Below are 14,205 nucleotides of genomic sequence, written 5' to 3'. Positions count from 1 at the left end.
ACAAAAACAATTTCTACTTGCTAGCTATTCACAGATCCTGTTAATTCTTTCCTGTCCCACCTACCAAATTCCAAAGACTTAAGAACCGTCCAAAAATGAGTCTCTCTCTCACACCGATTTGAGCCACGCAGTCCCTCGCTGTGTTCCTTCCACTTCCAATAGTTTAATCAATGAAAATCATAACCATAACCACGCAATTGAATTACTAATTAATTAAGCTGAAAACAAGAATAAAAAAGGACAAGTGGTCATATGGGTATTCATAGATTATTGCGTCAAGTCAAAGAACTTCAGCTAATTGGCCAAAAGATAGTATTGATTCGTAGTCGTTTTTGGCTGATGGATTGGATGCACCGAAATCCTAGTCTTTGCATTGGGTTTCTTTCTTCCTTTCCATCTTGGTTGATGAATTTGGTATTATTTTCCCTTCGTTTTTCTGCCTCTGCTGCTGCTCCGTCGTTTGTTGGTCCTTTCTTTTTGTTTTTTGTTTCATTTTATGCCAAATTCTTCATTCCGTGACGTGATGTCCTAACTGAATAAACTCCACCGGCCCTTCATTAATAATAATAGCCAGACAATATCTATTTGGTCATGTGGCAACAACCACCACCCATTCCATGGCCATCTTACACAACCCAACCCAACCCAACCCAAGTCAATCAAAAAAGTTCCAACCTCAATAAGATCCAAAATAGCATTTTGGAGAAATATTAAGAGATCGTTTCATTTTGGCAGAAATGGAAATGGAGGGTGAGATTGGAAACTTCATTAAGGTATGGCTCTCGGTCTTCTTATCTCTCTTCTACTGCTATGCATTTGGTAAGTTTGTACCAAAAGGTTTTCCAAGACTCTTGCTCATAATTCCAGTTGTAGCCCTCTTCCTAGACCTTCCTCTTCACCTCTCCACCATCCATCTCGGAGGCACCACTGCTTTCTTCATTTCTTGGCTTGCCAACTTCAAGCTCTTGCTCTTCGCCTTTGGGAAAGGCCCTCTGTGCTCCGACCCTTCAATCTCTCTTCCCCGTTTTGTAGCCGTCGCTTGTTTACCCATCAAGATCCAACAAAACCCACCTCCAAAAACACCCCAATTCCAAACCTCAAATCATCAAAATGGCCACAACTCAAACACATATGGGCATGCAACAACAAAACAAAACCCAGCTCCGAAATCCCCGTTGAACTACGCACTCAAAGGCCTGCTCTTGGCTCTGTTGATAAAGGTATATGACTACAAAGAGCACCTCCATCCAAACCTGATATGGGTCATGTATTGCTTCCACATATATTTTGCCCTAGAAATCATCCTCCTCATGGCTGCCGCGCTGGCTCGAGCCCTTCTGGGACTTGAGCTCGAGCCCCAATTCAACGAGCCCTACCTCTCCTCCTCCCTCCAAGACTTCTGGGGCAGACGATGGAACATTATGGTCACCACCATCCTGCGCCCCACCGTGTACGAACCCGTCGTTGCGCTTTCGACACGGGTGGTAGGGCGCAGGTGGGCCCCGCTCCCTGCCGTGATGGGGACCTTCATAGTGTCGGCAATTATGCACGAGCTCATATTCTACTACCTGGGGCGGCTACCGCCCACGTGGGAGATCTCGTGGTTCTTCCTCCTCCACGGGCTGTGTTTGGTGGTTGAGATCGCCGTCAAGAAGGCGATTGCTAAACGGAAGAAGTTTCAGGTGCCGAGGTTGGTGTCTGGGCCTTTGACCGTTGCGTTCGTGACGGGCACCGTGTTTTGGCTCTTCTTTCCTCCGCTGCTGCGGTGTAATGCTGACGTGAGGGCTCTGGGGGAGTACGCGGCTGTTGGCGCGTTTTTCAAGAATGTCGGTCGTGCTTTTGCATCTAGAGCCATGAACACCAGAAGAAGCAACTGGTAGTAGCAGAAGACTTAGTTGTAGCTGTTGAAATTGGCGGATTCAGAAATTGTTTAACGGAAGTTCAAAATTGGCTAAGTATGAAAAATTGCTTTTCGGAATAATAATTTTCTCAAGATAAATTTTGACGGCTTTTATTCATTACACATCAAATAAGAAAACTTGATTTTGTGGGATTTTAGTATGAAGTATATATTGACTTAATAAGTCATTATTTTTAGCCTAAATCGTATTTTGCACTAAAATTGATTTTTCATATTTTGATTAGGTGGGAATTTGATTTTTTAGTATTTTTATTTGAATTCAAATGGAGAGTACTTCCTTATTTACATTGTAAACTTAAGTAAATTGAGTAATATAAAAATGAATTAAAGTAAAAAGACAAAGACATTTATTTAAATGTTAAAAATAAAAATAAGGTAATATATACACCAATTGAATAAATGGGCAATTTAAAGTACTTACAATAATTTTTCCGACGAAAAAAAGTGCAGCTACATCTTCTTGCGCCTTAATGAGTTCACCTCTGACTGTTTGACATTATTTTGCAGTTACATTACATACAACAACTTTAACACTTTTTTAAATGAACATGCAAAAACATGATAGAGAACTATTCAATCAATCGGCTACATTCTCAAGTTAATCAAAGTAGTCGTTACTTTTTATTTTAATTATTTTCTTCTTTTGATGCAATGCAAGTTGGTTTCACTGTTCTCAGAAAGGCGTATAAAAAAAATAAAGAGTTATCAGAAAAGAACATGGTGGCTCCACTAATAGCGACAACAATGCATCATTGAATTACACCAAGGATTAAAGTGATGGAAGTAGGCCTTAATTATTCTAATAGGGAAAAATTCAAAGTTCAAAATTATCCTCCCTGGAAGTTCTAAGAAAACGTGGTACCTTCACTGGCAGGCACCCATGGTTGGAACTTAGACTGACTTAATTAACCAGGTGAACTGGAGAGCTAATCAAACCAAACGTATGTGTCCTAATAAGTCTTGCAATTATTAAATTTGTGACAACACCACTTGCAAATTATGTTTGTTTAATGAATAATCTAATGTTAATGTCAGCCCTCAGCAATCTGTCAGCTGACAGCACATGACTAAAGCAATTGAATTTTATGGCAATCAGACCAAAAACTATATGAATGAATAATCAACTCAATAATAGTACGAAAAAGATTAAAAAAAAAAATATTAGGGACATTTTGAAAAAGACCAAAGGAGAAAGAAATATTTTTAAAAGAAACCAAAATAGACAAAAATACCCTTCTTATTTTTGAATTTCCTAAAAAACTCTTTACATTTCCTAAAGCAATTGAGGGTTTTTTTGTATTTTTTGGAAAAAAATTGATTTTTTTCAAAAGTGAAAGTTTTTTTGTTGCTAAAACTTAAATTTACTACAAAATTATAGGTTGGACATTTAGAGCAGAGATCATTATCAAAGAGTTTGCTACATTCCTTCAGCACTTTACGTCTGCCTACTCTACAGCACGGATGGTTTTTTCTTTGGGTAAACATATAATATCAATTACTTCACTGTCAAAATTTGGTCAAAACTAACAACTTACAGAATACATGGAACCATAAAACTCACAAACTCAGGCAAATGCCACCTCAAAATGTTTCCCCTCTTGTTTTCCTCGTGTATGAAACCACTCGACTCCCATAATAGGCTTAAAAACCACCTAAGCCGTCAACCATGGCACTTGAAACTATCCCAAGCTTACTGCTGCTGCTCGTATATCTGCATATAAGTCTCAGAAAGGGCAACCATCTGGGGAAGAGTCTCTGAAACATGAAGATCCTGCATTTCATACCTGAAAACGTTTCCAGATGTTAGCCCATACATACAGTTCCATTTTCTGTTAGTTTACATTTATGCCAATAAGTATGGAATAGACTCACCATAATTCTTCTGACTTTCTCTGTACAAATACCCTGTATGAACCTTCACCAGGTTTGCCATCATGAACAATGTTGGCGATCAAATCATACTTTGAACGCAATCTCTCATTCTCTTTTGGGGTTGACAAGGGGATGTAGTCTTTCAATTCAAGGTTCTTCACAGGAAAGTTGACTGCAATAGGAATTACATCAGTTGGCAAAAGGTTGCAGTTGATCAGGCAAGGATCCATGGCACACTATAGGCCTTAAATGATTATTCAAATAAAAATAATTCCAGAAACATATAATCTCACCTAAAGTCGGATTCTTTTCCACAAAGAAGTTGTTCTTGGTAAATCGCTGCATGTGGAGAATAAGATACTGCGGTAATCGGGTGACTCGATACCTCATCCTTGCTATGCGAGGTCGGACCACTTCAGTCACAGTCTCCCCATCAAATTTCTTCAAAATATTGAACAGTGGAACCTAAACCATAACGCACAAGCTTTAAAAAATAATATAAAAACATTTTTAAAATAAAACTCAAAAAATTCTCATCATCAATTCTCTTTTCCCCACATACTATTTCTGGAATAAGGTGTAGTGATAGCATAGGTATGCTATAAACATTTAAACAACGCACAATGCAAGACTGATGAGACATGCATAAAGTAAAGGGCATGCTTTTGCATCATTCAGGGCTCAGTTTAATATTCAAGAAAAATGGAGAACCAAAATGCTTGGAACAAAGAACAGTTGCTGTGTTTCTAATTTGCAACTAGACCTTGAGTAACTATATACATTATAGAATAGAAGCACAAAGACAGACTGAACCCCCCATATTTAGATAATAAAAAATCAACTAGCCTCCATACAGACTAATAAAAATAAGGATCCATCTTAACAGTCTACACATTTGTCACTACCTAAGATATATAATTACATAGACTCCCCAAAGCAATCTAGTTACCTAGTCCACAAGTTGCGAACATAGAGGCAATGTATGTAATTGAAGCAAATTCCAACATGTTTTTATTCAGAAACATAGACATGGAAATTATGAGAAAGACATTAAAACCAATAAAAAAAGGCAATTAAAGAATGAACTTCCAACTCACTAATTAGACATATGTACCTGGGGTATGATATTTTTTTCCATAACATCTTTGAAAAGAGGTGGTGGGGGCAAATCCAATCCAAGCATTAAGAAAGGCATTTTGTACCTTTCCTTGACAATGCCATTATTTTCAGTCACAACATCTGTATTCTGGTCATCACCATTTTCTTTCTTCTCAATACCTTTCTTAGGAATCTCCTTCACAACCTCCAGTTCCCCCTATCAGCACAGAACATTATATTTAGTCTAAAAAATACTGCCAGTTAAGTTGCAGCAACAGCAATACAACGAACAAAGTAGATAAAGAATAAGAAAGAAAACCTGAAAGCACTCATAGATGATGCTGCTATCTTTCTTCGAAGTTCTAAGATCTGCATGCAGTGTATTAAGCAGCCATGACATGAATTCAACTGGGTCAGATTGCGCTCCTATTCGAAACCGTTTCTTACTGGCTTTCATCACTGCCTGCAGGAACTCATGTGGGCTCACCTGTAGACATTAAAGATTTGACACATGTGAACTATTCTTAACAGCAATACCTAGAGACCAAAATATGGAGTCAACAAGGTCAAACCTGTCCTTTGAAGTTCCGTGCATGCCATATCTTTCTCGTGAGCTCCCCAAATCGATGAACAAGCGGAGACTTGCAATGTTGATAATTCTTAGGGATGAGGAAGAAGTTTCTTAGTGGAGTGACTCTCATTAAAGATTGAATTGTGACATTGACAAAATCAGTCTCCTTAATGTTATTGAGCCCCACCTGTTTTTTGAAAATTAAGAAAACACAGGTAACAATAATTAGGACCCAAAATTAACACCTCACTAGAAATTGTTAAGACGTAAGTTGTTATGGAAGTGTATCCATCAGAGAGATCAATCACAAAATATATCTCCCTTGAACACATGAAAAGACAGTAAATGTTGTTCAACATAGGCTTGTCTAACCTTACAGATGAGAAAGAATCTAAAAAAACATAGAGAATTACAAAGACGTGACAATACTGCAGTAAACCAAAAACCATACTACCTAAGTGCTGAAATCATGCTTACTGGTATACTCCCACACAAGTCTATCAAAACTGTGAAACAACTCTATCGTAAGTCTAATTGTTGGCCAGCCACATAATACATTAGCTCATTACTTATTTGGCAAGGAATAAAGATTCTTCTGTCCCGAGTAACTTAAATAGGAAATCTATAGTATTGACCAAGCCAATTAGGAATTTGAAACATAATATCGAACTCATATGAATTGACAACAGCAGCAATAGAAGCATATGTGGAATCTTGTGCAAGTAAGAACAAAAATCAGTACCATTCCAGGAAGGTAATCAGAACCATCAAGTGCCCTAGACCATTGCTTGTTTTTGTCAATCTGCTCAACTTGTTCCTCAGTAAACCTGCATATAAAGAACCAAATGAATTCAAATCCTTAAAAGGATACCCAAGGAAGACTAGAAATATAAACAATACAAATCAAACCTTGGGTTTAGGACATGTCTAATGTCATCCAATGACGGGTCACTGATTTCATATCCATCCGGAAGGCAATATACTTTCTCCGTTCGAAGATTGATATAAACATGGTGTCCAGCTTCAAGGCTATGTGTATATGCATGGGACTTCTTCCCTCTTCCTTGGTAATACTTCCCACAAACTAAACATGCATACACATTCAAATTTGACAGAGACAGAGAACAAAACTTCTCAAAATCAAAATCCAAAACCTGGAGAAAGCAAAATCAAGCAATCAGTATCAAAACAGTGGATGCTTTTGTAAGCATAATATACAGACAAGCTGGAATGCCATATTGTAACAACTTAGAATAGTAATATACCTGGCGATTAACAGCGTCAAGATATGGACAATCCCTCCTAACCTCAATTTCACGGCTCCGCCTGTAAAGTCCTTGTTCAAGATCATCATCATCATCATCATCTTCTTCTTCTTCTCCTTCAACTTCAACCCCACTTTTTATATCCCTTTGATTATCACCACCATCCCCTCTATAGCCATCAACAGGTGGCCTTCTCTGGTTGTCCTCGTCATCCTCATCGCCGTAATTAAAACCAGGAAGAAGGGAGCCTTCAGAGGCAGGTGGAGGTGGTGAAGAGGAAGGAGATGAATGCCCATTCCGTTTTTGCCTCTTTGGGTCAGATTCAAACCCTTCCGCGTTCACTCTAGCATCATCTTCATGTTCCCTCTTATAGTTCATTCTCTTGACCCAGCTCAAATCTACAATAATACCGGAGCTTACGCCAACTGAGCGTCACTCAATTCTTCAAACGATTCTCAAATTAGGGAAGAATCTCGGAAACCCTAGAAGCATATAACTCAGCCGTCAATAGAAAGAGAGAAAACAGTTCTAGAGTAGAAACCTGTAAAAGATAACAAACTCAAGAAAATAGCTGACTGAAAACTTAATTATTATATTCCGAGTTTTAAGAGCAAGGAAAAAGAATAATGCTCCGTTTGGTTACCGAGAAAACGCGGGAAAGTGAGAGCAAAACACATTGTAATGTTATATGTGTTAGGATTTTGCTTCGTTTTCGCGTCCGAAATAATTTGAAGCTATCTTGGAAATAGCTCGTGATTTGAAAATGCATATAAAATCAGCTCGGTGAAGGGGGTAGAATTACCTGGATCAGTATGGTGTTTTGCAGTTTGGAGAAGTAACAGAGCGCCTTTCGATCCTTCGAAGCAAAACTGGAAAAGAGAGTCATAGGAGATGAGACCAAGAAAGGAAGGCTTACAGATTAGGCCTTGCACAACCATCTTACATTAAATTGGGCCTCATACTTATTAGGCCCAAAATACAAATATCTGGGCCCATTTACTTTATTTATTTATTGCTAAAACATTTACCAATTTTATAATTTTTTGAAAATAAAATAAAAGCATATGACTTGCTAGATGAATTACCATCAACGGATCAAAGACTAGAGTGAGTATTATTTCGGTAACATATTTTAAAGTTGGGTAATATTGTGCATAAAAAATTGCGAAAGAATAATGAAAGATTACAGTATTTTGCTTATCTTTTCACTAGAAAAGTCCACTTCAAGATCCATTTGCTTATCTTTGCCTTTGCTCTAATATTGATCTTGGAATTTTATTTTATTTTTTCGGGTGAATAATGTTCTTTTATTGTGTCTGGCCAAGATGATTTTTAAGTAGCTTGTCTTGAAAAGGCCATATGATTATGATGGAACACGGAAATGCTATAATGAGGGTGTTGTGAGAGAGGGGTAGCGTGCATCAACGAAGGAGAAGCGACCAAAGAAAAGAAAAAAAGGGGTCAAAATTAACATGGAAAGGGCTGTAAGCTTTAAAGGTGTCCTTTGCCCCACAGGAATAATTAAAATGGTCAAGCCACTTGAGTAAGAGCAAGCTTCAATTAACATCACATAAACAATAATCCCAGAGAAAGAGAGAGAGTGTTCTATTAAACAACAAAAGCTCAATTTATTAACCAAATACCTACCAAAAGAATTGACCATTCTTTTCTACTTCCCACCCCCTTTGTCCCCGCTCTTTTTCAAAGGATCCTCTCCTTCTCCTCATTGTTTAAGAAGTTTGAAACATAAACAAGGCATTCGAATTTTTTTGACATGTTCACAATGAAGCAGATCTCTCAGCTTGAAAAACAATGGACTGTTACTACAAACACAACAAAACTGCTGTTGTTTTACACCGATTGCCAGTCTTTCCGAATGTCAAAGGTGTAATTGATCTCCAAGTAGCACTTGTTGTCATCATCAACAAACTGGACCACAAAAAAAAAAAGGAAATCACAAGATGAGACTAAATCCAAAACTTGAAGCTATTTATAATCTGAGGTTGAATTTGAAATCTGAAGTTCATCATGCACACAATCATTCATGGGATGCAATTAGCAGATAACTCAGGTTATAACATTAATATCAACAGAACGAAAAATATATGAACAGATGCATGATGGTTGTGTATGTAACAAATCTATCAGTTTATGGGGATATACCGCTTTCTCTCGAATTGTATGGCCTAATCTGAGTGGAAATTAACATCAAGCACTGGATTAACTTACCTTGCTTCTAGCTGAATAAGATCCCCTTGCAAATATGCCAGATGGGGTTGTGTCCTCAGGCAACACATGTGTGTAAGGCTCTGACTGTGGGCTAAAGGTTCCGAGCATCTCTTTTGTGCTATCAACTGCAAAAAGGATCCGTACGTAAGAAGGAAAACATCCAATCCCAGCTTCATTATAAGGCTAATCTATCCTGTTACACAATTTGAATGAGAGAGAGAGAGAGAGAAAGTACCTTTTACAGCAGTTTTCCAGACTGCGTTAGTGTATTTGAGACCTGAAACAATGTTATTGCTGACCTGGAAAGTGAACTGAAGGCTGTAACGGCTACCTTCTTTCAAAGTAAACCACAAGCCCTTGGGATTTCCATTCTCAGGAATAGGAAGAACTATGTCAGATCTATCAGGGGATTTAATTGCAAGGCTCAGGATCTTAACATCTGGTTCTAGAGTTTCTACAGAAAAACAGAGAAACAAGGAACACTCAGGGAGAAATGAAACAGTACAAATATCTATTGTACTGAACGTTGAAGATACACCAATAAACTGCTAAGATATAAAGTAGAAGCATGCAAACAAAATCGCTTCTAAATTCCGAAGATTCAACTTTAATTAGGAGAAACTGCATGCGATTTCTGGTATGACAAGACTTATGACAACAAGATGAGGCATGAGGGCCAAATTTACCAAAAAACAAAAGCTTTTCAGAGCATAGAACAAGTTTGACCTCTGATTCGCAATAGAACTCTTACCAAGTGACAAGATAAATATATATATATATATATATATTGCAAGAGAGAATAGGATTTTAGTTGATAGAAAGTACTTTCGCATGCCTTCTGCAAGTGACAGAACTAAAGTTTTTGAACCTCAGCAGTGAAATGAAGGGGAAAATTCAAAGTTTAAACATTTTTTCTGTTCCATTTTTTCACTGACAAAACGAACTTCAAAGCAAAAGCATTTGGCTCGTTACAATGCTTACCTCCAACAGAATTAACATCCACACTCCCAAGAAGCTGTTCCTTCCACCTCCTTAAGCTCTCATCGTCCTAAAACCTCAAATGATCACCAAAACAAACAACATTACACAGATATAAAACTAGAAGGCCATTAGAAAGAGAGGGACAAAGGAGAACAAATTATGAAAAGAAAGAAGAATTGAAAATCAAACCTTATCCTTCTCAATGTGTTCTTTGAGAGTGCACTGAGGGCCCAACTCAATGTTCTTTACTTCATCATCGTCATCGTCATCCTCAGTTACGTACATGGAACTCTCACTCGGTTCTCTAACCAACCCTGTGGATGATTGATCCACGTCAGTAGCCGTTTTAGCTGTCTTTCCTTCTGAAACTTCAGCGCCAGTCTCATCATCCAAACCCATGTTTTTGGAACTTGAAATCACTCCAACAGCCAAAGACATCAACAGCCCATCAACCCAACAAAAAAGAAAGATAAAAGGGCACAGAGAATGTAGACCCAATGACCAAGTATAAATGCAAGTAAAAACCAAAACAAAATGCCAAAAAGCAAAAGAACACGGCAAAGACCCACTTGGAAGAAGAATCTCTGTGAGAAAACAAAAAAAAATGAGAGAGCCCAATAAAAAATGAGTGAATTTGAGTGTAACAAGAAAGGAAGGAAAGAAAGACTAATTGGGTCAAAGAAACCCAGAAAGAAAGCTAAACAGAAAACCAAGAAAACCCAACAAGGATAAAACTTGCAGCAAGAAAAAGACAGCAACAGAAAAAAAGAGGAGACAGAGAGAAGGGACTGTTTAGGCAGAGTTCAAGCAGAGAGGAAAAGGTCGTGTGGTGATCCGAAATTGAGTCTTTTCCATGGAAGAAAAAAGAAGAGAGAGAGAGAGAGAGAGAAAGAAACGGGTGGCGAGATCGTGAGGGTCACTCTTGCTGCACTAGGTTCCACGAAGACCAAGATTCGAGGAGGGCTTTTCTTTCAATTTAGTTTGAAAACTCAGAAACAAACACATCAGATGAGACAGCCTAGCCTAAAGATTGGGTGGACCAAAGCTGCACCTTGACCCCTTCTTATGGGTTTTTATCTTTCTTTTAACGAACCATGCTCTTCTCTCTGCTCACGCCCTCCCAAAATTGTAGCTTCTGTTAAAACATGAAGAAGAAGAAAAATAAACATAAAAGGTGAGGGTTTATGAGTCTTAAGCATCTGAATGTTTCCACTATAGAGCTCCACAACCACAATGCTATATAAAATTCAAAGGCAGAGCATTTCCAGATAACATAACATGTATGCATGACATGTATTTTCAATTAATTTGGTTGGTGGTGAAGCTTTGATGATGCATTCTAATTTCTTTGGTACGATATTATTTCAAATTGAACCTACCAAAAATAATTAAACAATCCAATGTCAAGGAGTCCAGCAATGATAGCATTATTATTGCACCCTATTATAGAAGTTTTGGTCAATGGTTTATATTAGGCCAATTATCAACACTCTTGTAATTTGCAATATCTCTATTGATCAACTAGCTCTTTATCTAACGGTACTTCTCTTCTTAATATCGAAATAAGTCCCAATTTCGAATTTTCCCACTTCATTGCTGTTAGTGTCATAACAGTTGTGGCTGTCTGCTGTCAAACATTAAGTGTTGCTAGGTTGTTCATAGTAGGAAATACAGCTCAGATGATTGTGAAATCAGCCAACCAGACTAACCCAATTTACGCATGGTGATGGTCAGTTCAACCCCGGAACCTTTTAAAGTTTTGATGCATACAACTATCTCATACGCTATTGACGTGACGACGATGGCTTAATTTCAGCTCTCATTATCAACATTCATGGCGGAGACCACGACATTTTTGGAATTTCATGTGATTCAAAATTTGAATGCACAAGTTGTTCATTACCGTTCAGAAATCAACAGTTCAAAACTACTATAGGCCCAAAATTTCGTGCATCCTAGATTATCCAAACTTCTGTGCCTAAATCTGGACAGAACATTAAAATCTGATGGCTGCAAATTTACCATGCCCATTTTCATTTTTCCTTTTTTTGTTATTAAGAGAAATAATAATAAAGGAGAAAAGACTACAGTCAATAGGTTAAAAAATGTTGACAATGCTAACAAATACACAAAGATATGGACAATTTTTGTCTGTTTTTACAAGGGGAGTTTGATTATGTGTCCATAATAAAAACCAACCTATGCATCCAAAAATCATCGAAAAGTAAAATGGACTGATTCATTATACCGTCTACATACGAGGTTGAAACTCCCTCAATCAAATAACAATTTATGTGCAGTCAAAAGTTCCATTGAGAATGCTAGGGATTGTAAGGCTAGCATACAAAAATCCTAGGTTGATAACAGGTTGGGCATTGAGGCAATTCAAACACATCCTGGACTTCAGATACAAAAAACATAGGATACAAAAATAGTGGCCAAATTCTCAATGCATGCTGCGAGTGATCTCAAATCTGAAACAAAATTATCACGCACTTCCCCATTTTCTCAGAACACTTTCTTTAGCAGAGACACTACTGTAGGCTTCATTCTTTGAGATAGTATCAAAAACAACCTGACCATCTGGTCCTGTCTTCCTTAAGATTTTAGAAGTTATGAAAGCGAACACATTTCTTGTCCCTCGCAAGGCATACAATAACGGATTGAAGATGACAGCAAGCATCAGTTCTCCCTTTGCAATTATGAGATACTAAAAAATAAAGAATAAGATCATGAGAGAGAGAGAGAGTACATATTTACAACATGATGGTATTCAGCTGAATTTATAAAAGAAACAAGGAAATGCTTACCATCAGGATAATACCCAACAGAGCAAGACTTGCTTGTTGTGCTTCTCGCCATAAATGGTCACCATTCGACCATCCAAACCATCCACGCCACCCAAACCATCCCCCTCCACCAGCACTACCGCCTCCACCCACCTCCTCTCTTCTCTTAATTTCTTTGTCCCATTTCTCAAATTCACTTTTTTTCCCACCAAGTGCACCTTCTAATGCTTTCCTGGCTTGCTCCTAGAAGAACGATAGAAATGGCAAAGTTAAATTCATCTGCGCAAAAGAAACCAGCATCTAAACTATATCATGGCATTCTGCATTCAATAAAATCAGATGAAATGAGGGGCCGAGAGACCAAACGAACTCCTATGCTCAACAACTATATCTGATAGATATTGGTATCTGTCCTAATGCTGGTGTGTGTCAAGTTAGACCTTATATTGGTCCTATACCTAGAACGACTGATTATGTTCAATGACAACTATACTACTATCATATCCATAACCTTTAGTGAACCGTAAAGGTATTATCAGGCAAAACCAAAGTTGTTTGCTCCAATTGTTTGGATAAGGCTTTTGTGCAAGCTTAGTAGAACTACCTTCTGTGTGCAGCTTTTAACTCCATGAAGGAAAAAAAATGCTCAGCAAATTACGAAAGAGAAAGAGAATCCAACAGTAAAAGGGCATGTACCCAAGTATTCTTCTAGAAGGATCAACTGCCTAATATTCATCTGTATTCTTATCTACAAATCAAATAATCCACATTTTATACTTGTAAGAAGTAAATTCTCCAACACATTGAACGCTCACACTACAAAATACTCTACTGTAATTCAAAATTCAAAACAATGGGCGAATGTGTGAAGCTCCTAAAACTCACTTTCCTGAAGCATTTAAAGAATGAACAATTTTTTGATAAATTCGAACTTCAAATGAAGCATTACACACCCTACTTAAGTGATTATGCAAATCTCCAAACAGCACAAGGCGAAGTGGAGACAAAGAATTTATTGCCTACCAACACTACATGCCCAGTTAAACCTAATTGCTCAATTTATCTCAATATACATATACCCACATATTGAGCTGCCAAACGAGGAACTTGGGTTATTTTTCATCTCTTGACAAATTTGAAACATGAAAATTTTCATTTCGCATCATAACATAAAATAGGAAAAGCATGCAACAAAAGATGAGAAACTGAGTTCAAATTACGAATTTTAGGACCTCTTTGCGATTATCTGAGAAAAGGCAAGAGAACCTGCCGCGGCATTTGAGCTTGAACAGCAGAGCAGTCCAATCTTGGGTTGTTTCATTTTGACGGGAACTAGTAGTTGGCAGTGGACGAGACGACGACGAGTGAAGTAGGATTTGGGATGGCGGGATTAGGTTAAGAACCAGCGTCATCTTCGCATTTCCCACACCAAGCCTTTCCCTTGTATTAAACGTTGGGAAACCTTAGAATCAAACGATG

General features: G+C 37.9%; 4 protein-coding genes across 4 annotated transcripts; 1 reads left to right on the top strand and 3 right to left on the bottom strand.

The window, feature by feature from the left end:
* The first annotated feature begins 359 nt into the window (after window positions 1–359).
* LOC117624976 (acyl-CoA--sterol O-acyltransferase 1-like) lies at window positions 360–1,993 on the top strand. The gene has a single exon (XM_034356525.1). It carries the CDS (start codon window positions 738–740, stop codon window positions 1,878–1,880), a length of 1,143 nt encoding a protein of 380 aa, XP_034212416.1. The 5' UTR covers window positions 360–737; the 3' UTR covers window positions 1,881–1,993.
* A 1,406-nt stretch (window positions 1,994–3,399) lies between these two features.
* LOC117626187 (U4/U6.U5 tri-snRNP-associated protein 2-like) lies at window positions 3,400–7,624 on the bottom strand. Its single transcript, XM_034357841.1, has 10 exons — window positions 7,530–7,624; window positions 6,728–7,209; window positions 6,372–6,616; window positions 6,205–6,289; window positions 5,464–5,649; window positions 5,211–5,378; window positions 4,908–5,108; window positions 4,087–4,258; window positions 3,794–3,965; window positions 3,400–3,705 (listed from the first exon to the last, which is right to left on the bottom strand). Exons 2-10 carry the CDS (start codon window positions 7,103–7,105, stop codon window positions 3,612–3,614), a joined length of 1,701 nt encoding a protein of 566 aa, XP_034213732.1. The 5' UTR covers window positions 7,106–7,209; window positions 7,530–7,624; the 3' UTR covers window positions 3,400–3,611.
* Window positions 7,625–8,266: 642 nt separating this feature from the next.
* Window positions 8,267–11,255, bottom strand: LOC117626733 (rho GDP-dissociation inhibitor 1). The gene is made up of 5 exons (XM_034358550.1): window positions 10,127–11,255; window positions 9,938–10,004; window positions 9,192–9,410; window positions 8,957–9,081; window positions 8,267–8,656 (listed from the first exon to the last, which is right to left on the bottom strand). Exons 1-5 carry the CDS (start codon window positions 10,373–10,375, stop codon window positions 8,579–8,581), a joined length of 738 nt encoding a protein of 245 aa, XP_034214441.1. The 5' UTR covers window positions 10,376–11,255; the 3' UTR covers window positions 8,267–8,578.
* Window positions 11,256–12,151: 896 nt separating this feature from the next.
* On the bottom strand, window positions 12,152–14,205 carry LOC117623821. Its single transcript, XM_034354817.1, has 3 exons — window positions 13,959–14,205; window positions 12,748–12,969; window positions 12,152–12,647 (listed from the first exon to the last, which is right to left on the bottom strand). Exons 1-3 carry the CDS (start codon window positions 14,136–14,138, stop codon window positions 12,426–12,428), a joined length of 624 nt encoding a protein of 207 aa, XP_034210708.1. The 5' UTR covers window positions 14,139–14,205; the 3' UTR covers window positions 12,152–12,425.

The sequence above is a fragment of the Prunus dulcis genome, chromosome 4 (genome assembly GCF_902201215.1).
Source record: "Prunus dulcis chromosome 4, ALMONDv2, whole genome shotgun sequence".
Lineage (NCBI taxonomy): Eukaryota > Viridiplantae > Streptophyta > Magnoliopsida > Rosales > Rosaceae > Prunus > Prunus dulcis.
Note: the sequence above shows the minus strand (reverse complement) of the source record. Positions and strands in the feature narration are given on the sequence as shown.

What these genes read in the sequence shown, in the direction of transcription:
- LOC117623821 (XM_034354817.1), bottom strand. Translation starts at nt 14,138, where the DNA reads ATGACGCTGGTTCTTAACCTAATCCCGCCATCCCAAATCCTACTTCAC. An exon ending in TCTCAGATAATCGCAAAGAG is followed by an intron (nt 12,970 to 13,958) that starts GTCCTAAAATTC and finishes TCGTTCTTCTAG; the next exon opens with GAGCAAGCCAGGAAAGCATT. An exon ending in TGTTGGGTATTATCCTGATG is followed by an intron (nt 12,648 to 12,747) that starts GTAAGCATTTCC and finishes TTTATTTTTTAG; the next exon opens with TATCTCATAATTGCAAAGGG.
- LOC117626733 (XM_034358550.1), bottom strand. Translation starts at nt 10,375, where the DNA reads ATGTCTTTGGCTGTTGGAGTGATTTCAAGTTCCAAAAACATGGGTTTG. An exon ending in GGATGTTAATTCTGTTGGAG is followed by an intron (nt 9,411 to 9,937) that starts GTAAGCATTGTA and finishes GTTTTTCTGTAG; the next exon opens with AAACTCTAGAACCAGATGTT. An exon ending in CTTATTCAGCTAGAAGCAAG is followed by an intron (nt 8,657 to 8,956) that starts GTAAGTTAATCC and finishes TTTGTGGTCCAG; the next exon opens with TTTGTTGATGATGACAACAA.
- LOC117624976 (XM_034356525.1), top strand. Translation starts at nt 738, where the DNA reads ATGGAAATGGAGGGTGAGATTGGAAACTTCATTAAGGTATGGCTCTCG.
- LOC117626187 (XM_034357841.1), bottom strand. Translation starts at nt 7,105, where the DNA reads ATGAACTATAAGAGGGAACATGAAGATGATGCTAGAGTGAACGCGGAA. An exon ending in GGAAAAGAATCCGACTTTAG is followed by an intron (nt 3,966 to 4,086) that starts GTGAGATTATAT and finishes TTCCTATTGCAG; the next exon opens with TCAACTTTCCTGTGAAGAAC. An exon ending in AGAAAGTCAGAAGAATTATG is followed by an intron (nt 3,706 to 3,793) that starts GTGAGTCTATTC and finishes AAACGTTTTCAG; the next exon opens with GTATGAAATGCAGGATCTTC.